We start from the raw sequence: 24,712 nt of genomic DNA on the forward strand, positions 1-24,712 counted from the left end.
ACAGACAGATGTCCTTGGCGGAGCACAACATGCTCTGCTTGACGTCACAAGCGGCTGCGGGGCTGCGAAGAAAGCTAAAAGGAAGTGCTGGCTGAAGACGGCGCCATTAAAGGCTAACCGGACCCTACAGAGCTCCCCATTTTTCTCCAGCAGGAAACACCAGGTAGTGTCTCCTTGGTGGAATGCATGCGTTTTAAGTCACCTTTTGCACTTTGTCTACTTTTCTGCGTGTACTGCACTTCCTTCCTTCTCTTTTTCTTGTTGTTTCACATGCAAAAAGAAGTCCTGGTGTTAAAATAACACCTCCAATAATAATATGTAGCGCCCGGGAGGACATTGCTGGCATGGAATCAACTCTAAAGTTCACAGGTAGGAAAAGAAATAAAGATTGAGCAGGGCTTATTTACAAGCTATAACATGGTGCGGATCTGCTGTCAGGTCAATTTACATCATAAGTGAATTAGTAGTTTTGTACTTATTATCACTGTTATATTATTACTATCATTATTATTATGGATGGATGGATGGATGGATAAAGTAGACAGACAGACAAACAGAGTGCATATGAAATGTTTCCAGAAGCAAGAAGCAATTGTTCACTGCCTGCAGCTTAAGTCATTATGAGAGTGTCATTGTTGGGACCATGGCAATGGTTCTTAATATGCACATCAGGGTGCAGTCCCTTACTCTAACTTGGAGATTTTTTTTTGGTACAGTACTGAACCAGACCCAGTTCCACTTCTGGTAACCTCTGTCACAACTAGCGATATGTTTTTGGGCTTCTTAACTGAATTTTAAAACAAGAGAGACCATGAGAAAAAAAATGAATGTGTGCTCTATAGAGCACATAATGGTGAGACAGGGGATCCACCCCACCCCATAATCGCACAGAATCTGTGTATCATAATTCATTCAATCATTTTTCCTAATTAAACGGGAAGTAAAAAAACAAAAAACAAAAAAAAACCACACACACACACACACAAATAAAATAAGACTTGTTTTCTAAACATTTGTTCCAAAAACCAAAATGAAGAAAATGGAGAACGACACATTTTCCGATTTCCAATTTTGTGCACAAATTGACAATGGTAAAACGGACAACAGGCGATTTGGACGTTTCATCCAGTTTGGATATTTTCACTTGATGCAAGTTGTGTGACCCGGAAGCAATTTTTTGTTTGTTTTATCTGACTCGTGGCTCAACTTTGTCGGTGGTCTTGTGTTCTGGCCACTAAGTTACTCTCTTACCCCAGCTGAAGAGCACATAATCATCCATTTTTGCAATTTGTAGTACGCACTCACTGATCTGTATATATTACTGGATAGCCGATAGCCCTTACACACCCATGCAAGCCGTAGAAGCCACAGGGTGGCCATGTTACCACTCCCATCTCGCGAGTGAACTATTATATACTATATCTATACGCACAGATTAGACATCTTGGACTATCAGGTGTCCAGTAATATATACAGGTCAGTGCACGGCCACGAGTCTTGTTAAAAAAATGGCTTCCGGGTCACACAACTTGCGTCAAGTTAAAATATTCAAACTGGATAAAACGTCCAAATTGCAAGTTGGCCGTTTTTCCCATTTTTAATTTGTGCACAAAATTGGAAATCAAGTCGTTCAGCATTTTCTTCATTTTGGTCTTTGGAACGAATATTGAAAAGGCAAGTAATGTTTTTGTTTTTGTACTTCCCGTTTTGTTTAGAAAAAAAACTGCTGAATGATTGATACGCGGATTGCACAGGATAATCTTTGTCTGAGACAATAATTGGGGTTTTACTGACTTTGGGAGAGGGACAATCAGGCTCAAAAATCGACCCAATTATATTTAGCAATGTGTTCCCATCTTTAACGACATCTCGATCAACAATCACAAGTATCCTCCCCCAAAGAAGTCTGACGCAGTATCCAGACCGACCTGTGAGAGGCAGCATGGCGAAACACACAACAGGATCAACTTTCGAGTCATTCGCTGAATAAGATCAGAAGAGAGGGAATTTGGCCCAATTATTGGCACGTGTGCGCCCCAGCAAGGATTGTTTTTACTAACATTTGCATGACCTGCTAAGGCACGGAGAGGGATGTGTTCAGCCCATTCCGAGATCATTAAAATTATCGCTGATGTAAGGAGAAATTCCCACTTGAAATGTCCTTCCATGTCGTCTCTACACTTCGTCGTCTAGCAGTCAGCCTTTTTTTCCACCTTTTTTTTCTCTGATTCAATGCTCAACACCCCCCACCCTCCACCCTCTCTCCCTCTCTTTTCTATTGATCACGTCTAATTTGCATCCAGGAAAGATGAAAACTCACACATTCGCACTCGTAGAGAGGACGCCGCCAATGATTTATTCATTTTGAAATCAAAAAAAGAAGGGGGAGGTAGATGAGAAAGGGGGGATATCTTCATAGGGGGCGGGCGGGCGACTAAGCAGCCTCTGAGCCTCTCTCTCTCTATGTGGCCCCCCGGGTGGGCACGTGGTGTGCAAGCGCTCCTAATTAACAAGGTGAATCATGTTGCCGCTCTCTAATTAGCCCAACATGACAATCTAATGGAAACACGCAGACCCGATGCCGGCGCGCTCTTGTCCTTCCTTCCCCCGTATGGACGCCCGCAGTGACAACACCTTGGGATTCAACCACAAAGCAAAGATGGGACAAGAGTTGGTGTGAGGTCAGAATTCCGTGGGGGGGATTTGCAAGGTGAACGCAGCCCCCTTTTCTTAATTGAAACGCATCCCCGGCACCTCGCCACCAGCGTCGCTTGGGCGCGCCCAATTCCCCCGTCGCTCGCGCTTCCCAAGGAGCGCTTGGAACGCCGCAAAGACAGAAGTGAAGCTCACAGGCGAGGAGACGTGTCGCCTTCTCCCTCTGAGGCAACAAAAAGAGAAAAATCTCCTTGTTTTCCTTCTCATTACAGCACTTTTGTAATAGAGAAAAACACACACAGGATCACCAAAGGTATCGTTTTAAAAGAAGCCAGAAGAAGAGTGATGTTTTTTTCCTCTTTTGGTTCTTACAACATGACTTGGGGTGAAGAAGAAGGAAAAGAAGGAAATAAAAATCAAGTTCAAGACCGCAAGATGACAACAAAGCAACAAACACAGAAGTTGTGCTATTCAGGAGCGCTGCAATGATGATTCAATTATAGTAGGAACTTGACCAAGTTATAAGTACCCCAACTTAAGTTTTTTCAAGGCAACTAGGGCAGGTGCTCCCAACCACCGTTCTGCACAGTCAGACATCAGTCAGACAAAACATAAGTCAATTAAACAAATAAAAAAGCTTTTTCTTTGAGTCTTTGGTTTGAATATTTGTTTCATTTGCAAACAATTTGTTTAAACAAATCTTTTAAGTGAACGTACTGAATGGAGTCATTTAATGAACTGATTACTTTCTCAGTTTATTTGAGGTCAGCCACAAACATTCTTCCTTAGAATTTTCTGATAAGCAGAATTCATGGATCCATCAATCACACCACGTCATCCAGGTCCAGGTACTGAAGTCAGTAAGTTCCTACCCTCACCTTGGTAACAAGATATGGGTCATGGCCGAAAGAACAAGATCCCGGATACAAGCTGCTGAAATGTGTTTCCACCGCAGGGTGTCTCCCTTAGAGATCGGTTGAAACGCTCCGTCATCCAGGAGGGGCCCAGAATAAAGCCGCTGCTCCTCTCCATTGAGAGGAGCCAGATGAGGTTGCTCGGGCATCTGGTTAGGATGCCGCCTGGTTCCGGATATGTTCCATCAACAGTAGGTTGCGGGAACGACCCGGCACACGTTGAGGAGACTACACTTGGGGGGGGATTGATGGACGGATGGATGGATGGAGCTCTCATCGTGTTTCGCTAGAGTCCTAAACCTTTCGGAATGACTGTAACCCTTTCCAGACTGATAGATGTCAATTAGTTTATTCCTCATCTGTTGTTGAATATCTTTCGATCATTTTGTTGCTGCTTTTTTTAGCTCTTTTGGCTGACTTAATTTGTCAGACAGGTTATATGTGAATTCTTGATTGAACAGGACCGGAGGTAATCCTACTTGGGTGCGGTCAGATAAAATGAACTCACCTTTCCAAAAAATGTGATTAGCCATTTAACAAGGGGGTAAATATTTTTTTGTCGGGTAGCTTTGAATATTTTTTTGTTCTTAATAAATCAAATCTGCATTTAAAAACTGCAGTTTATGTTTGCTTAGGTTAGCTTTGTCTAATTTAGAGGTTTGTTTTATGATATTAAACATTAAAGTGGGGGGAAAAAAAAAATCGAAAAAGACTTTCTCATGATACTACCTACGAGGCTAGAATATACAATCCATGAAGTGGGACATGCAAAACAACGGAATACTCTTTAAAAGTCAGCGCACAGACCGAGGAGGAGGAGGACTGAGGAAGGAGGAGGAGGGTAGCCTGTGTTTGGGCCTTCCTGCCCGAGGCATGCCTCGCGGAAGCGAGAGCGCCGACCAGTTTTCTGCCGGGCCAGAAGAGGAGAGCCTATGAACTTGCGCATATAACCGACTTAATACAAAGAAGAACAAAACAACACGGGCCGATGTGTTGTCCTTTGACACGTTGGAGCCTCCTGCCTCTAGAGGAGCGAGGCCAATTGCCTGACGGGGCAGCTGGCGTGGGTGGGATCCGGTCCGGGATTGCACTGACCTGGTCACTTGCGGAGGATGCCGGGCCAAATGAGGAACAGTACGCGGATTTACAAAAAAAAAAAAAAAAAACTTGCCTGTTCATTACGTGAGCAACAAGGTTAAATATGTTAATGCCGGGCATATGTCACGGTAATAACAGTGCCAATTTATAGACACTAACATATAAACAGCAGGGCGATTTTAAATGAGAGGTCCAAAAGTTGAGCCAGTCCAGAATTAACTCGGCGGTGGAGGTTCAAGGCATTTCAAGCCTCGCTGGTGATTCAAAATGGACAAAAGGAATCTCCGGGGCGCCTCGAGGAAGATAACACTTGAGGAGAATTATTCCGACAAAGGCCTCCAAGAGAGAGAGTCTCACACACAGGAATGACTGTAGGCAAAAAAGAATAGAGAGTAGAGAGGAGGATGGACTCTCCGTGCACTGAGCCATCAGTGATGAGCACCTTTGTGTGTGAGTGGACTCATTGTTTCACACAACATCTTGTTACGTTCAACCTTTTGTACAATCCTTAAGACTGCCTTTTATGAAAAGGACAAAACAAAAAGTGTCATAACACGCTTTAATGTGGATTCTTTCAATTTCAGGGTTTTCAGCATCCTCATGAATTTTAAGGAACCGCAACCAAACACCTGAAAAATTTGGCATGCTTTTACTATGTTAAAGCCATCAAAGGGATGTTGACCTAAGAACAATGATAAATAATAATGGTAAAGCTATTTCAATGCACCTTAAGAGGAGCAGGGAGCTCGGGCAGCATCTTTGCCACCAAATTACGCATAGGTAAGAGTAGGTGAGTTTTCATCTAACATTGTTTGTTTTACATAAAAATTTTATTTTATTTTTCTCTCTCTCTCTCACACTCTCTCCTGCCTCTACTCAGTGCACCTCTAAGTTCTTGTGTCCACTGGCAGCCTGCAGATGCGGCGATGATGAATCTGTAGTGGCGACGCGTCTCGTGCCGCCGACACGATGATGTATCTCCACTGGCCTTCGCCGCACCCTCCTTCCCATCCCCTCCCCAAAGTCTTTCTCTGGCCAAACGCACACACACGGCGACAACAAACAGGAAGTGAGCTCCGCGATTTGCCCATTGATTTTCACCGCGGGGCATTTTGGAAATAGCCCATCTGACCTTTCGGCCAAACGGTGGAGGAAGACGAGGCGCTAGACCGACCCTCTCTCTCTCACTCTCTCTGGCTCTCGTATAGTGCTGGTGACACGTTTAAATACCAACGCAATTGTGTTTTTATGTAAAAAGCGGCGTAGAAGTGTCATTATACATGGCTCCAAAGTCCTGCTGATGCCACTTAAAGTTTGCATTGTTTCTTACACCAACTGGAACTGATGCAAAAATATTTTCAGTACAACATAACACTGTAGTTCAGTGTCTGGTGGAGAAGTCAATCATCTCGGAGGGACATTTAGTTTTAATTAAAAAAATAATAATAATCTGTCCAGGTATTATAGCACTTTTCTTAACCAAACATGCATGTTCTTGGAATGTCGTAAGAAACCAGAGATTCAAACTCACACACTCAAATGCGAAGCAGACATGCTAACCACTATTCACAAGGGTACTTCACTTGATATCAACTGGAATCCATCCATCCATTTTCTACAGTCTTTGTCCTCATTATGGTCATAAGTGAGATGGATCCTATCCCAGGTTGCTTTGAGTGAGAGGCGGGGTATACCCTGGACTGCGGTTGGGCATTTACAATGGAGAATCAAGTGGAACCGGGACTAACATTCCAGTTCTCCCAGAAAGATCTGTTAAATGACACATTTTATTGCAAAAGTTGATGTTATTCTCTATGAAATAGGAGTATATTCTTGAAAAATGCACCATTTGTTCACGGAAAAAGAATGACTGAGGTAATATATTATAGGTTTTAATTGGCTGAAAGTCAAGGTAGGGAGGAGGAACTCATTTATTACGTTTGTTTTATTGGAGAGCCGTTCCCCATACAGTATGTATGCACTTTTTAAAATGATATGACATAATAATTTAATGCAAATTATTTTGAGCACCCCCCAAGCTATGGTTCGCGGTTTTTAGAACCACTGTATTTAGCGGGACGGACACTAAATGATATTATTGTGTTCTGCTTACATCATGGTTACACGGCACACTAATCACTCTTATGACAGCCTACCACTGGAGCGTTGTCGTGTTCTAACGTCTCTGTTCATCATTGTCACAACACGGCAACATTTCAGAGCAGTGTGGGGCGGCGCCTCGCTCGCTCAAAGCGCCTTTGCTGAATTTTTCATGTTCCCGCCTCGTATCAAAGAGGCCTGGAGCACTTGGATGGAAGGAAGGATGGATGGAAATATTACTGCCATCTCGGATTCTGATGGGGCCGGTTTATTAGGTACACCTGCACAGTTTTTGTACTGAATCTCATTAAAAGGAGTCATACCATTTTTGACAATTGAAAAGTATCTGTCGTCTTTTTGTCAAAATAACCTAAGACTAAGACCAATAACTACAACACACTTTAAACTCTATTTTTGCCTTTCTGATCCTGTGCCATGGTAATGAGCCACTGCTTGTACTTCTGGGTCAATGCTGAGTACGGCTTTTGTTACCATGCCGACCAAGGGCATGATAGGACTTCACAATGCAGAGGGCGGCTACAACCCAGACTCTGAAGAGAAACAGGAGTTCCAATGAAGTCAAAGTGGTTATCAATGATAAATTTCAGGATGACCTATTGGCGCTGATTCTACAACACGACCATCAAAAAAGGTGTTCAGACCATTTTCTAATCTAGTCTAGTCGAGTCGAGTCTAGTGAGTGCCTGGCCCTTACGTCACCCGTACAGACCATTCCCAGCCACAGACCATTAATTTAAAAAAAAACTGAAGTTACAGCATATCAACCCTTAATGATAAATTTTCCTCATTGCCGGGCAAGGAAACCGAGTGTTTACACTTCGGTTCAACAACAAAAAGCCTATTAATTTCATTTCTCCACAATGACGGTGGTGATTTATCCATGTGTTTGCATGTACAGTATGTGCGTGCTCCAGAAGACGAGGTCTGGGCCTCGGCGGAGTGTCCGAGCCCTCATTATCCTGATGAAATTTGTGCAGATGTGTGAGCTGCCGACAGACTCGGCGGTGACACAAACAGCCAGCTCTGTTGCCTTGAGCTGGGCAGGTGATGGAAACGGGGAGAGGCACGAGCGCTGAGAAACGACGGCCATTAACTGACAAAAAGGAGGGGGGTGTTATATATACGAATAGTTCACAATAATAGCAGCGTTTGAAAATCGTGAGTAAATATTCAAATCCCTGTAATAGCTTTATTTCACAAATTGTATTCATGAAGGAAAGTGTGTCAAGTGTGTTATACAAAAGTAGAAAAAAACAAATGTGCTTTATAAGCACTGTTTCTGAGAAGTGCTTCATGTGTTGCAATAAACATTTAGGCTACTGTATAAAACTGAGTTTGGCAAGAGAAATATAACACTGACCAGAAGCAGTTCGCAGAATCAGTGCTTATACGATTATTTACTAGATCAGTGATGGTAAAGTAAAATCCTAAAGCCTGATTTAGTTTAAACAGTAAATTGAGTTTATCAGCTCAAGGGAAGATAAATCTTCAAGCATTTTCAGGCTTTGCGATTAATATTTGAGTTTGTTATGAAAAATGCAACAAGAATGTGAAGCAGTTCTCAGAAACAGTGCTTTAAAAACTAAATATTGGTTGATTAATGCATGGGAAGGCACCATCCGGAAGGATTACTCAGTTTATACAGTTTGAGTTTGTTACAATAAATGCCACAAAGAGGCAACACATTTCTCAGTACTTATACAACCACATATTGCACTTTTTTTCTATTTCTGTATAAACTTTTCCTTTATTTAGGTCAGGGGTGTCAAACTCATGTTAGCTCAGGGGCCGCATGGAGGAAAATATATTATCAAGTGGGCCGCATCGGGAAAATAACGGTATATAACTTAAAAACGACTGCCGTCATTTATACGCAGATTTTCGAGGACCAGCCCGAAATTACGGAGCTCAACTGTAATCATATTGTTCCGAAAAATAACACGAATGCAAATGGTATGTGGCACTTTCCGGACGTGTTAAATCGACCTGTTTTGCATATACAGTATACTGTTCCCAGAATGCATTGCGTGGTGCAGTTAATGATGTCATAAGAACGTTAATCCTTGTTATATCTATTTGTGTTACCAGTAATTGAATTTGTGACGTATTTAACACGTTTATGTCGGGGTATGAGTAAAATAATAATAATAATAATAATAATTAAACAACCCGTCGTTTAAGTTGTGTGTAAAATAATGACATCCAGGACGACGATTCCTCGTACAAAGTTGCATTGCTCATTTGAGGACTGCTTGTGAAATGACAAATTTATTTGTTTTGATTGTGGCCAGCTGATTAATTAGTCCGACATCACAATTTTTTATTTTTTTTACTTTACAAAATCATCTCGCGGGCCGGATTAAACTCATTTGCGGGCCTGATCCGGCCCGCGGGCCGTATGTTTGACACCCCTGATTTAGGTCATTGCATGTTAGCAAAATCTTCATGGAAGTCTTTCTTAAACAATAAATGTTAGTTTGTGAAATAAAGCAAAGCAAAATCTTCAGGCATTTCAAATCAATGTACTAAATATTTTAATTTGTCAATAAAAATGCAACACAGATGTGAAGCTGTCCTTATAAACTAAATATGAGTTCAATTGTTTGCAAGAATGCAAATCAGGACATCTTTACAGATGACTTTTAAATCATTATTTAAATGACCTGGATTGATGTGCAGAACTTGAAATCGACATCTTATGAGTGGAGGAATACAAGACAATTGTAAAAGACGGAGAATTAAGTACAAACGGATCTTGTGATTGCACTATGTTATCAAGTAATCAATTCTTGTTTTTCTGTGTGATGGTATTTTATTTGTGCCTTGTGCGATTGCCGTAACCATTTTGTTTTTGTGCAGCCATCTTGGCCAGGTTACACTTGGAAAAGAGGTTTTAAACCACAATGAGGTTTTTTTTTTTTTTTACCCGTTAAATAACGGATATTGACTGATTGATTGATTGATTGATTTTTTTTTCTCTCGAATTTGTAAGGTAGGAGGCAACATAGATGTGACACAGTTCTCAGAAACCGCTTCTACAAGTAAATCTTAGTCCAGTGGTTGACAGGAAAGCCAAATCACATAGTTATAATATTTGAGTTCATCAAGAAAAATGAAACGCAGATGTAAAGCAGTGGGTCTGTTCAGAACACAACTGTTATGTTATATTTCACAAAATGAGCTTGTTATATAGTGTGTGTGGCACTAATCTAGTCACATCCACATGACGAGCGCACTGCCACTTAACAGGGAGGAGATCCACTTTGATCACATGGTTCAACCTCGGGATTCCGAACCTGTCGCTCTGCCTATTACACGGACTCATTTGCATATACGGGGCTTATGGTTAAGGGCTGAGATCTGTGCGTGAACGCTCCTAACCGGCGCAGGAGAAAAAAAGGAGTCCGGGTGAGAAGAAGACGAGTGTTGCCATTCGCCGGCGGAGAGGGGCTCGTTGCCTTTGAAGGTCACGAGTTCAACGCCAAGGAAAAATCCCCCAAATGAAAGCGTTTGGCCCGGCGACAATGGCGGAGTGCCCTTGAGAAAGACACTTACAGCTGCTACTAAACAGAAATGGAATATGGCCAGCAGTCACATTGAATGTGTAGCGTAGAAACACATTCAAATATACAGTTATGGAAGAAATAAGAGACAAAATAGTAATTAAAAAAAACAAAAAAACACTGGACCTTCATTGGTATTTTGACTAAATGGGGAGTGATGTTGTAAGTTTATAGAATAAAGAAAAGGGTTAATTTTACTTGTATGTTTATAAATAATACTTTGTATTTGTCCACACGTGACATTGTGTACCTAAGTACACCTCTCTACTAGTGTGCTTGAGTGTGGCACATAATGGTCAATTACACTCTAAGAATCCAAATTTTTTATGTATTAAATTTGCTGTACTTTTGGAAAAATGGTTGGAAATGCTGACTTGTTTTCTTTTTCCTGACAATTAAAAGTTTATTTTGTGATCTATCAACTATTTCTGTTTTGTTTTGATTTCAGCGTGGCCTTATTTAATACTCTTTTACCACAATCTGATCACGACGTTATTGAAGTGCAACTTAGAAAACTGCACAAAACTATTTGGAAAAAAATAGACTTAAAAGAAAGCAGATGTGCTGCTTAAGTTTGGCATTGAAAAGAACAACAACAGGTGAGTGCTGCTTTTTTTTCTCTCTCTGCCCACACTGAATGAAAGAAGTTAGTGTGTAGTAAACAAGGACAAAAACAAACCCAAGCTATGACAGAACTCTTTTGTAAACATGAAGAGAGGTCTACTTTCTGAGCTCCGTTGGGAATGTGTCCTATACGAGACGAGACACAGTTGCTTCCGTTTCAGATTAAAGTGCCTTAGCGTGGCGCTTTAGCCTATTACACGCAAGAGACAATGCGTCTTTGCGCTCCTTTGTAGCCGTAAAAGTTAATGCGGGGAATAAATCGCTGCGTCTGAAACGCTTATTCGGAGGGTAAACTCACTTTTCTTTTTTTTGTGCTTGCACATGGCTCCTGCTATGATAAAAGACAAGTGTGTCTCCAAATGAACAGCATAGAGAAAGAGGAAAGTGGTAGATAAAATGCATACAAAGTTTTCCGAACAAGGGAAGGAGTAATGACACCACCTGAAACAATTATGAGGATAAAGCCATTATTTTTGTGGCGAGAAAAGGAATCCTTTAAAAATTAAACACAGGAGTAGTTTAAAAGCATAACATTTGTATTATTTGTATTATTTCTGCGATACCTACCTACTTTTGCTTAGAAAATCATGACTGGTGGTAGGTATATTGCTACAAAAATAGTCAATGGTCAAATGTTTTCCAAAAAAAAGTAAAAGTAAAACAAAGTTTAAAAAAATATATATATATATATATATGCCATGTAACTTTTTTTTTTTTTTTTTTTTTACATCCAGTGAAGGACAAAGTAAAGTCACATTTATAAGAATTACGTGAATTACGGAAACAATGGCATACATTTATGAAAAAGTTACTTAATGTTGTAATGTTGCTGTTGAAATGTTACTTTTACGACTTTATTGCTTGGCAGCATGGTGCCTGAGGTTAGGTGTTCAACTCGGATCTCTGGCCTACCTGTGTGGAATTTGCATTTTCTCGTCGTGATTACGTGTGTTTTCTCCGGGTACCCTGATTTCCTCCCAAATTCCAAAAACATGCATCATGTTAGCTTCATTGAAATTGTCCTTATATTTTTGGTATGTTGGAAGACACAGACATAGTCGATTTGAACCCTCATCTCCAGACAAGCTAACCACTAGGTTGTCATGCTGCCTCAACTCAGTTTCACTTCACATAAATCGTAATATGCAGATAAAATACTAGAACATGCATGCAGGTTCATTCTAAATTGTCCATAGGGGCCCCGCCTCTCGCCCAAAGTCAGCAGGGATAGATTCAAGCACATCCGGCCACGCCACCCTAGTGAGGACTAAGATGGATGGATGGACTTTATTCCTTTATGTCAATTGGGCTTGACTTGGGAGACCCCTGTAGTAGATGATGGCCTTTCTACTAAAATGAAGAGCAACAGTCAAAGTGGTAAAAGCTACAAGCTGATGAATACGATGGTCTTTTGGGGGGCATCAACAGTGCGGGAACGATTTCTCCAACTTCTTTTTTCTTAAATTTGACGTTAAACGGAATTACATATGTAGCAAGCGTATGAAAAATTCATACACACAAATCTAGCAAATGTCAAGGGTAATGATCTTACCTCCTTGGCTTTCTGTTTCAGTCGAGCTTGCTCTGGGTCTTCTTGCCTGGAGCGGCTCTGTGAAGTCAAATTGGGTGGTGAGGGTGGGGGAGGGAAAGTGGGGGTGCGTATAGGTTAACAACTGGTTTAGAGAAATCTCCCTTCCCCTTATACCCCAATAAAGAATCGAGAGTCATCTGTTGCTGCTCCAGCGAAAATAGTGCAAAACGGGAAAAGGATACACAGGTGTCACTGATATCATGTTTGAATTGGATTGGCAAATTAGTGTCGCTCATCTGCTCATCAGGTACAAGCCCTGGAAGTCACTTTTAAATGACTACATCAAACCAAAATGGGCCCCTTGCTGTTTAATTCTGGGCATGGGTCCTTGAGACTTTTTCATGTTTCCTACATTGATCGACATGTCAACCTAATTTTGTGTTCATTCATGAAATTTGTGTCAGAGCTGCAATAGCGGCCCCAAGCAGCGCAAATAGCAGCTCGGCCCACCAGGAAATCACCTTGTTGTCCAGTTTACCCACTCTAGGCCGGGACATGTCCACCAAATCTGTGCCAATCAGTGAACCATTTATTCAAAATGCAAGGCAGGTAGGGTGTTTCGAACTGGCGTCTGCACAGTTCACAGTCTGATTTAAAGAAGCCACCTATCCCCCATTTTTCCCGACAAAGCATCCCGACTCATCTGTTGCTGCTACAGCAAAAAACAGCAAAAATGGGAACAGGATACGGAGGTGTCAAGGACATCGTGTTTGAATTGAGGAGAAGTGCAACGGAGCGCACCCCCGGGGGGGCTGTGGCCTTTAAACCCGCTCCAAATCCAGCCCTAAATAAGCCGCTGCAGGGGGACGCTAATCAAAAGAGGTTATTAAAAATTCTGCATGAGCCAGCACACACTCGCACACACAAAGGGGGTGAAGGATGTTGGTGAGTATCAGTGACAGTGTCACTGTGAGCCAGTGTGGCGATCCGTTAATGTGTGTGCGTGCGTATGTGTGTGTGTGTCCCTGGCGTAACGACACTTCTATTTTAATAAGCGGCCGAGATGTGGGTGAATACGCGTGTCCCTGGGAAATCCTTCACTGCCGCGCGAAAACGTGTATACGGCTGACCACTGCAGGCCATGCCGGTACATTACAGTATCACACAACGCGGCTATTTTTGTCAAGCTGGACGTCATCTCTTAAACACAGTCAAACAACTTATATGCAAGTTTGAAGAATTATTGGGAAAAGTTGCAGTTCATTTGTTTTGTTATTTTGGTGGGTTCAGGAGATTTCAGTTGAGGTGGCAATAGCAAAATAGCTAATAGTACGATATTGCCGACATATTTTTACCGCTGATACCAAAGATCAAAACTATCCGTGTGACTCAAAAAACACTTACAAAGACAAATTTCCTAGTCAGAGCTTGTCAAATACAAGCCCTGGAATTCAGCCAAAAATGGCTGCTTCATACCAAACACCAGAATTCCCAATTTTCTGTTCAATTCTGAGCATGGGTTATTAATCCTGTTATGAAAGACATGGCCACCCAATTTCATATCGATCAGTGAAACAGCAGTTAGGGCTAGTTTACATCAACCCCCCCCTCCAGTAGGTGATACTGAATGAGTTTTTGGGGATCGTATTCAGGACCAATTATAAGGATTTTAATGCAGAAATGTGTGACGTTTATGCCATAGTACGGCCCCTAAAAATATTTAGAAGAGATAATGACTTTATTTTGATGTGTCCATGTCATCTTTTATTATGTGACAGTGGCATCATTTTTTTTAAGCATTGTTCTTTTTCCAATTTCAACTTCCTGGTGTTTACATAAAATTGTCGTTTGTATTGACTTAATAGTAGTGTGATGGCATGTAAAACATGTTCTCTATGGAGTTTATGTCAGGGAACTGACTTGGCCAGTCTACTGTGAAACTGCAATTCTTTCCCCTGATGTACTCATGCTGCTTAAGCTTATCTGCTTATGTAGAAACATAAGATTGCCTTGTGTAGGACCTGTTATTACTTAAATGCAATCAGTGCACTCATTTGCATAGATTGATTGAACTAATAGCTTCCAGTTTTAACAGGACATTAGAAAGCATTGTTTCTTCCTTCTACTTTTTTTTTTTTTAACAACAAATCAGGTTTCGTTAAAATCGTGAGAGCCGGGTGATGGAGTTTGGTGTCCTATTATCATGCGCGGCAGGAGCGGCGGCGTAATAACGCAATTAAGACGACGAGGTGTGTGGTGATGACAATCCTTAGTGTGGGACATTGTCCCCATTCAAAATTAATTAAATGAACCCTAGCTAGCTCGCTTGCTCACCCTGCTAATGTGCTACCGCGGGGCATTTTCATTTGCTCAGGATTGTCTCTCCTTTCTTTTTGGTCAGCAGTGATCTTTTTACTGCATTTTTATTTATTTATTTTTAGAGACATGGGAAGGTCAGAATATTAGAAACAGCTCCCAGTACGATTCGAGCATTAAGATGGAGGAATGTTATTGCAAGTTGTATGTGTGCGCGTGTGCGTGCGTGCGTGCGTGTGCGTGGGGAGGAGCCAGGACATTGAGGCCCTGAGGCCAGGAGCCCGGGAGGACACAGGGAGGTCACTTCATCTACTGGTGTCACACTCAAATTCATGTGTCAGGAGCAACATATACACACACACCCCGACAAGTGCACGTGCACGCAGTTTGGCACACTAGGACATAATAACAGCATACACGCACACAAGTGGTAAGAAGTTGACTTTACCTTGGCGGCTTTCAAGAGGATCTCTCTCTCCTGTTCGTCCTTCCTCGCCTTTTCCATCCTTTCTAGTTGCTCGAAGAAGCGCAGCTGAGAGCGCACGTCAGCCGACTGCTCGTAGCATTCGTCGTCCTGAGAGGGACACAAGAATTGTTGAAAAATGTGAACTGACACGGAAGATGATTCAAAGCATTTGGGGATCGTAGTTTACATTATATTTACACTGTACTATTAATATAGACAATTTTAAACATGTTGGGGGCTGTCAGTCACTCATGTTTTTTATTTGTTTTTTTTTGTTTTTTTTCCCGCTATTGTGGCAGGGCTTAGTCCTTATTACCCGACAACAGTGAGGGATTACTGAACAGATACTAAAAACGAATCACTATTATTAGTCATGATGTAATGACATATTTCATATTTCCCCATCATGTCCATCTATTTTGAATGTCTTTTTTTTTTTTTTTTTTTTTTTTTTTTTTTTAAATACCTTTTTTGGTTTTACTTCTAACTTAATGTCAATGTTTGCCATGTAGAGCTAGGGCGAGGAGCTAGGTGCATGTCAAGTTGATGTTTCACTTTCCTGAAAAGAACACACACTATTGATGCTGCATTTTACTGGAAAAAATAAAAGAAATCTAAACCGTTGATGTTGCATTTTCATAAAAAAAAGAAAAACTGCTTTTGTTGGACTCCCCTAAAAATGGCAAGCTATTGATGTTGCACTTTTCTACTATGTGGCACTTTTTAAAAGGAAGACAAACTATTGTGGTTGCACTTTCCTAAAAGGTTAACCTGACTCCCTGTAATGTAGTAAGAGAAGTAACAGTTTCAACACTCGCTTCAAAGTTTTAAGTACAGAACTGCCAGTTTCTGAAGTTCAATGCGTGTTTTTCTTTTGTGTTTAGGTGTTCAAATTGTTTCTAAAATGGGAGCAATATAAGTTTAAGATTCTGATCTTACCCTGGGAGCAATAAAAGGAAAATGCAAACTGGAGGACAGCAAAGTAATTGGGTCCCACTACCATATCGGGTCAGGCCCTTCAATTTGGATTCAATGTGGTTCCGGATGTTTACATCTGGGAGAGTTTTAATCGAATAGATTGACAACTGAATTAAAATTTTTGGAGAGAAGTTTAAAATAAATTCAATGTGAAAATATCTGCCCGTGGGGATAAAAGCTCATTAAAAAAGGTTTTCAGTTTAATAGTTAAAGGGTTCTAGGTTTGTGCTTTTCTGGTTTACTCTGAAAGACACAAGCCCCAAGGGCTGTAATTCCCATCGATTTTAGCCCAGCGTGGAAAAAAATTTTTTTCCAGTTCCCGTTCATTCGTCAGTGCGGTGACACAGTGGGGGGCTCTGGGTCATACGGCGGACCGTACACTGGACAGCTACCAAAAGCGATGTAATCTGACCAATCGAGTAAGTGCAAACAAACATTCCTGCTAGATTGCTCTGTAACAACAGCACGATTCTCATGTTTAGGCGTGCAATCAGTGCAAGGAGAATAAATATTAGCAGCTGTGAAAGGCTGAAAACTTCACACAATGGGAATTCCCAATGTCATTTTAATAACACGACACATCTCGCTGTCTCAAATTGAAACATTAAGTCACACTAATGTGTTATAAACGGGTCTTTAATAATATGTATGTAGTCCCAGTGGGACCTTAGAGGGAAGAGCCTTTTCTATTGCTAGTCCTAAATTGTGGAGCGATCTCCCAGTGCACATCATGCAAGCAGGCTCACTATCTATTTTTAAAACATTACATACCCCAAACTCCACCTATATCCTTAGGTTTTAAGTTAACACAGCTGGAGACTTTGACCTTTTTTTGGTGTCATATTTAGTTGTATTTATTTGTGATGCTTTAACTATCATTTCTAAATTATGTTATGTCAAATTGTCGTATCTTTCATTTGTATTTGTGTATTCAAGTACAGTAATTTGTATGAGCTGTGGTTGTTCCAAAAGTTCTAAGAAATAAAATTGAGTAGAGATAAGGTGAATTATATCAAATCTATTTACCAGTTGAACTGAATTAAAATGACATCAATCTGTTCCACCCAACAACAAAAAAACACCCCGTTTTTTGTTTTTAATAAAGAAAAAAGCAGTCCAAGGCTCAGCCCAACTCGGTGTCGATCATACACACGAATTCATGATCAGAAATTATCAACAGCATGGAGGAAAATCTCGCCGGCCCGACCTACTCCATACCCCAAACCGATAATCAGGCCTTTGATGCCTTTGATCGGAAGCGGGGAATCAGGCTCCAAAATCGGTCCAATTTGGTCTGAAAACCGAGACTGTGGAATTTACAAAGCATAAACGTTCACCACTCAATTGCAGTGCGTTTAGAAGATAGTACACTTTCAACTTGCTTGCTTTAAAAAGCTCTGTTTACAGACTAAGCCCTCTCTCTTTGCATAAATCGCATCGCATTCCACTTGGGAAAACCCCCCAAAAAAAGGTGCTCGTAAAGACAAAGAAAACAACTTTTTTTTTGCAGGTTATCAAAAGTTAATAAGATAATTGCTTATGTTCGTGCGAGGTGCCGGTATGCGCTCCCGCTTCCGTCAAGGAGAGCGAATGCGGGTGCACACATCAGAGGATTCCTGTCGCACCCCCGCTTCCAGTTTCTAGCGCTCTCTCATCCAGCCTTTGTTGCAGCGCTGAGCCTGCACTCTCCTGCCACCGCAAACGCAAGGAGCCCAGTTACTCTTTAAGGCCCGCTTCATCTTCTTCCCCCGTCTTTAATTTTTATCTTCCTTTTTCGCTGATGTCAACAGTGTGTCTTCACACAGAGCCCGTTGTCGCTCTCACACCTCGTTTGCCAAGCCACAAAAAAATAAAAAATAAAAGGAAGAAATGAAAAAGAAGAAGCGCAAAACAGGATGGGGGGAGGCAGCTTCCTCCTCGGTGTCAGGAATAACACCTTTTTAAAGTTTTCCCAAATTCTTGGGCTTAAATGTTGGCCAATTAAATGTGCTTCTATTCCTACAAGTCACTGCTAATATGGAAAAGCACAGTGGTTTTCTTGTATCTTAACTTTTTACCCTACATTCCACTTTATCAACTTACCTTACAGGAATCCAGTCTGTGCTGCGCAATGGCCGAAACCTTTTCGACGACAGTGCGGAGTCGCGACTGCGCGGCGTGCGAGATGAACGTCACGACCTCCATGGGCACGTCCATGACACCAAATTTCTTGGCTGTGAAATGAAACCAGCGCAATCTAATTAATCCATAGCAAAATATATGCTTTGCCCAGATGCCAGCATGACTCAACCTGCTCAATGAGAATAATACAATTAGTTTCACAATTAGAAAATGTAACCTTTCTTCACACTTTGCTGAGTTTAGTTAGGAGGTACCGGTAATTGTTTCAAAGGGCCTTTTCACACAAAGATCCTGCAACATTGGCAGCCACAGCAACATCATCAGCAAAAGGCTTGATGAGAAGCTCACAACTTGGTACCATCATGATAAAAGTGTTGGTGCAGCCCTAAAGTACACGTCAGGAACTTGTTTACAATAGGAGACAATTGTGATGCTGTCACCAAGAAAACAGTTGGCAACACACAAGGCCAATGTAAACTCATGGAGTGAGCTAATCACAGACCTCAACCCAATAGAAAACATGCAGAAGAAGCTAAAACCTTGAACAGACAACCAGAAATTACCATAGCAATTTAGACACTTCATTTCTTTATATATTTTTTTCTACATAAATAAAGAATAGAAAACTGAAACACAGTATCAAGAGGCTTTGTGAACGTGGACAGACACCAAATACTGTGGTTTAACTCAAGACCACACACGCACACACAGAATTTAACTTATTTCACAAAATTCTGACGCAGGGCTTGAGAAGCTCCTTCAAAGCACAGTAAACGACACTGACCATCTCTTTGCGACTACGGATAATTTAGCTTCCTTGGAGCCTAAACTCATCGCGAGTCATAACAAGACTTGCTACACGTTTCCAACTTCTTCTTGTTAAATGACTCCATTAACATAATTCTCCTCTCTTGCAGCCTTTTAAGTAAACCACAGCAATTATTTAAATCAGCCCGACAATACATATAGCACTGGCTCGCTCGTGCTTTGAAACGGTTCTTCCTCATTAACGTGGCGACACGCACACACAGACACTCACACACAGACACACACTTACGTGTGGCAATGTCATCAGGTCAGGGAAAAAACACTAATGGGTTCCCCTTGCTTTCCGAAAACAAGATCTTTTCAAGGGAGGAATTAATATTGCAAGGAACATGTGCATTAAATAGTACACAATATCATGAACCGTGGTTCGCATTAAGTACAGTATGTCACATATGTGCAAGTCTTAACTTTCAAGTTTCAAGTTCCAAGTGGCTGTGGCAAAAATCACAGCAGTAAAGTCGAGCCCTCACTAAATTTCAAGCAAGTGGAGTCAAGTCATAATTAGTCTAATCTTCTACATTGGATTCCTATTTTTATAGGAAAGAAATGGTCCACTTTTTAAATGGATCTCTTGGACAAATAAGTTCTGGTGTAGGTCCTACAACCGGACTATCTGACTGCATTGGAGTCCATGCCTCACCACTCGTGAACCTCACCGCATGTCACTGGTATAGATGAAAACTGTACTTTGTTTTAAAACCTTCTGGTTTGAAAACAGTAAACAATTGCTCTTTTTCTGGTTCAAGCTGAGGCCAAAAAAGGTTAAAGTCAAATTTGAGTAAAAGCAAGACCGTGTGCTTGTACACCAAAAAAAAGAAAAAAAAAAAGAAAAAAAGAAACAAGGACTCTCTGATTGAGCGGACCTGGCAGGCCCGGGGTGCCTCCCTTGGACTGCTGTCATCTGGGAGCGTGGCGAGGCCAATCAACTGACACAACAAAGCTGCACGGGTGCCACTAGCCCAGCAGGGGGCAGCCTCGCCTCCTGCCCCACTGTATCATGCTGTGCTGCCCCTGGAGGGAAAGTGTTTTTTTTTTTTTTTAAAAAGAAGCCCCAAGGTGACGGGATAACAACCATGCCGAGAGTCCACTTAGTCTGCGGGCCCAAAAAGAGTTTAATGGAGATGAAACAAGATGAGGTTACCAGGCTCCCTGCCGCGTGAAATGACGTGTGGTGTTTTTTGATTACTAACATACTATGTGTTATTTTGAGTAATCAGACTTTTTTTCCACACTGCAGGGACAGCCTTAAGAGCCAATAAACAGTATTTTTGGGGGGGGGGTCTTTCAAACAACACACGTAATGAACACAAGTACTGAAGACCTATCATTGGACACCATTCAGTTTTCCGTGCCGTTTATATAGAAAGATAAACCGGAAAAGTGATGGCAAAAGTTGACATTTACAGGCAGTGTAAAAGGGGACAAAGACTTTGTTCTAGCTCAATTACGGCTCTGATACTCTTCTGTAGGCAGAACATTTCTGGGTAGATTTTGTACCCCCAATTCCGGATTAGCACGGTTTCTTCAGAACTGCAACATGAAAAAGTTGTGTGAAAGGGGTCACAAGTGTCACCTTACCTCTATGATGGATCAGGCACTACCTCAGAAAATGTAAACTTGTTCAACATTCCACATTGATGTGATTTATATAGAACACAACAAAGGGGAAAAAAGGATGCCCTTTCCACCTTGTAGTTTAGGTTGTTGTTTACAGGAACAGTAAAAAGGGTCATAGACATCTTCGCTCCTCTATGATGACTCTGTTACTACCTCAGAAAATGGAAAACAACTAGGTTTACTTCATCCACCTCATTCAGTGTATGTGACATTTATCCAGAACAGACCACAAAAAAACAAATGTATTTAGTAGACTGTGTGAAAGGGGCCGCAGTCACGTCACACCTTATGTCAGTTCTGAGTCAAACGCCAGCAGCATAAATTTCCTTGGTCAAAATTTATAACCCTTATTTTGTGTTGGTGCCTATTACGCAGCACAGCAGCAAAGAAAAAAATATGTTTACATGCAGTGTGAAAGGGGCCTCAGGCGCCGTCCCAAATATCTGATCCTACCATAGGAAGTGGAAAATTCCTGGGTTGACCCATTCTGTGTCAGTGTAGTTAGTGACATGGAAAAAAGATGACCTTCAGATTTTCCATTTTCGGAGTTAGGATCCGGGATGGCGCCTATGGCCCCTGTGTCTGTTTTGCTGTTTTATATAAAACGGGATTGACACACAATGTGAGGATGAAGTCGATCCAGAAATTTTGTATCTTTCTGGGGTACTATTAGAGCACCATAAGGCCTTTTCACACTTGGTTTTCTTGATGTTCACTGCGGAACAGCATGCAAGGATGACATGGGTGCGTGCTTACCCATGTTTTTGGAAGTGCATGTGAAAAAAAAAAGACCAGGAAGTGAGGAAAAGTGAGGCTTTTGCCGCTGGTTGGCCTAGTGCTGTTAGCACTCTGAAATCGCTACGCTAGTCCCTCTTCCTTTGGTTGCGATGCTACTCTAAATTGAACATTTTTCAATTTGAGCGCATATCAGGATAGTATTCTGTCTTTGCCCCGTTAGCACATACACAACAAATGGATTTGTCGGAGCCGTACTGCACCTTGCTAAGTGCAGTGTGAAAAGCGCATATGACCAAGATTCAAGGAGACTTTTACATGTAAACGGCTCTGATACTACCACTAACACTGGCACGGACAGATTTTAGTGGCAATACAAGGTAATGAAGACAGTATCACCACCTTGGCTTATATCGATTTCACCATGAGAGACTTAAAAAAATAAATTCTCCCTGCCGAGTCTCATTCCTCTCAACTGGACTGCTTTGGTCCACGGGACAAATCTGATGGGCCGCCTTTAAAAAGACAAAGCCATCAAGTATTCATGCGTGTGCGCCCGCGGTCCAGTGAATTCAGACAGACAGCCACTGAAGAATTCATTAAAAGGAGGTGAAAGAATTGTTAAGTGTATCACATTTAAACCGAGGGCAAACAAGAAAAGAGGGCTGCAGCCTCAAACAACTGCGGGCAAAGACAGAGAGAATATCAAAAGTCGTCCTGAGTGATGCCACTTTAAACACAGATACAACATGTTCCATACAAACCACAAACGCTGAGCCATTTCATCATTCTCTGCTTGTTCCTCACCAAAAGTTGGAAAACGGCATTCAACATTGAAGTTGTGGCGCTGAACTTGCCTGTTTCCAGGATGCGTCGGTGGAGCAACCCAGGATGCAGGAAGGCTTCATCCTTGCACGAGCGAATCTGCGTGCCGACCAGCTCCGAGTTGGTGGCGAGGATGCGGGCGCTCTCCTCGTTCAGATTGACGCCCGCCATGGAGGCCACGTCGTTGATGTCGTCGTCATCCCTGCGGAAAATGGGAACAAGTGGTGATCTTCAACCACTCCCAACCAAGCACGTCCACTTCTATGCCTTTCTGTTACTCTTCCAGTCTCCATGATTCTTGCTCATCTGTCAAATGCGCCAATTGAAAATGACTGGGTAGATAGATAAAAGAAACAAGCGCGTAACTCCGATCACGTGACTCCTGCCCACATCTCGATGATCCGCCATTTTACAACCCATTGGTCAACCCAATATGAAACTTGACACAGCAGCGGGAGGTTGACAAAGACCATTAGAGTGCACCTCCAACTTCTCGTGCTTATTCCTCCAAGCACTCTAATTACGCCTTCCTAGGGAGAGCGTGCCAAACAACGGCGAGTGTGGATACATAGGGAGGAGAGTATACCCGCTGATGCTGCCTCTGGCGGTGCACCTACCCCTCGCCACGTCCTCGCCGATAACTTGACCTGTCCTAAAATGAAGCATACCCCCGGGGGTTGCGTTCAGAGACTAAACACAAACGCTGCCACATCCTTCACTTGAATGGAAAAACATGAAACGATTAAGCAATAAGGGAGTTAAAGCCATTTGCTCTGCTGTTTCAATTTAGTAAAGCCTTTAAAAATATATAATAAAAAATGCATTTGAACAATATTGCTAAATGTAAGGAATGGCCAGTAATGTAAGAATGGAATGTCCATCTATTCATTTTCTTTAGGCCTACTCCTTGTCCTTATTAAGTCATGGGTGAGCTGAAGTCTAACACTGCTACTTTGGGCTAAAGGCAGAGAACAACCTGGACTGGTCACGAGGCAATTGCAATATATAAATGAACAAGCATTCACACTGAAGTCAACTCAACTTTAACTTACAGAGCACTTTAAAGTAATCATACCTGCATAAAAGTGCTGTACATAAAGCAAAAATTAGTCAATCAAATTAGCTTAGCCTGATCAGTGGCCAGGCTAATAAAATGCTGGAGGAAACCCCGTAATTGTTGTTTTTGTGTGCAACACAATGGCATGGGCCTGCTACTTTCAAAATAAAATGTGCCTCAATTACATTCAGAACATAAAGTCCTTCCAAGTAAGGAGGGGGAACAACCACATTCGAATATGTTCACGCTGCAGGCCACCATAAAAGGTAAAAGGCACAGAGTGGCTGAGGCATTAAAGAAGGGGTTCAAGGAGGATTCAACCCCCATTCCTTGTTAAAAGGGGGTGCGCCACTCCCATATCATCATCACCTATGGCGTGCCCTGGCTTTGAAACACAAGCTTGATATGGAAACACCGCTTATGCATGCATGTGGCTGCCGGCTGCACGTCCCCACCCCCGAGCCAAGCCAATCCAATAACTCGAGAGGCTCCCGAGACCGCTAATTACATCTCGGCTTTATTAGCGCCCAGCTGTAGTCTAGGAATATTTTGCATTTCATATCTCGTTGCCTCCTTTTAATGTCAGACCTGTCTCAGGCATTTGATTTGGAGCCCTGGCAATTGCCAAACACTCCAAGAAATTAAAGTAACCCCTCAAAGAGAGTTCATTATACCACAGAGGACCAACTCAGGAGCTGGGTTCTGGTTAAAAAAGAAAAGAAAAACATACATAATCTATAGAGTCAGACTACATTAGTATGATTTAAAAAGACGAAGAAAAGTACAGTAGATAGCTATCCAATCAAGCATGTTTTATGGGAACTCGCTTTTTTTCTTCATACTGTATCACAACCTCCGCCCCTGGTCGTTATGGTAACAAAAGCCTTACTCAGCACTGGTCCTGCAGTAAAAGATGACAGGGGATGCAAAGGGAAAATAGCGGTCTATTTACTTGTTGTATTTATTATTGGCAGAGATAAGGCGATGGCAGAGTTGTAACATCTAGGATAACAAGTCCTAAAATTGTGACTGGACCAGGTCGAATAAAGAAATATTGATCTATTCTATTTCATTGCAGTATATATATGGATGAATGGATGTATTAAATTGTGTAATATAAAGTCAGATATCATGAATATTTATCAACAAAATGTTTGTATTTTGTTAATATGAAATAAAAATATCTGCGATTGGCTGGCAACCAGTCCAGGGTGACCCCCGCCTACTGCCCAGAGCCAGCTGAGATAGGCGCCAGCACCCCCC

The 24,712-nt window shown here is 41.8% G+C and overlaps 1 protein-coding gene across 4 annotated transcripts in view; it reads right to left on the minus strand.

Annotated features, from left to right (window-relative positions):
- Positions 1-24,712, minus strand: part of LOC144017768 (transcription initiation factor TFIID subunit 4) — a 74,159-nt gene that overhangs the window by 30,313 nt on the left and 19,134 nt on the right. For all 4 annotated transcript variants that reach the window (XM_077519664.1, XM_077519665.1, XM_077519663.1 and 1 more), the window contains 4 exons: positions 22,425-22,594; positions 18,349-18,479; positions 15,271-15,396; positions 12,528-12,584 (listed from right to left, as the gene is read on the minus strand). In XM_077519664.1, coding sequence (XP_077375790.1) covers positions 12,528-12,584; positions 15,271-15,396; positions 18,349-18,479; positions 22,425-22,594 — 484 coding nt within the window. The remainder of the gene's footprint in view (positions 1-12,527; positions 12,585-15,270; positions 15,397-18,348; positions 18,480-22,424; positions 22,595-24,712) is intronic.

This window comes from Festucalex cinctus, chromosome 4 (genome assembly GCF_051991245.1).
Source record: "Festucalex cinctus isolate MCC-2025b chromosome 4, RoL_Fcin_1.0, whole genome shotgun sequence".
Classification (NCBI taxonomy): domain Eukaryota; kingdom Metazoa; phylum Chordata; class Actinopteri; order Syngnathiformes; family Syngnathidae; genus Festucalex; species Festucalex cinctus.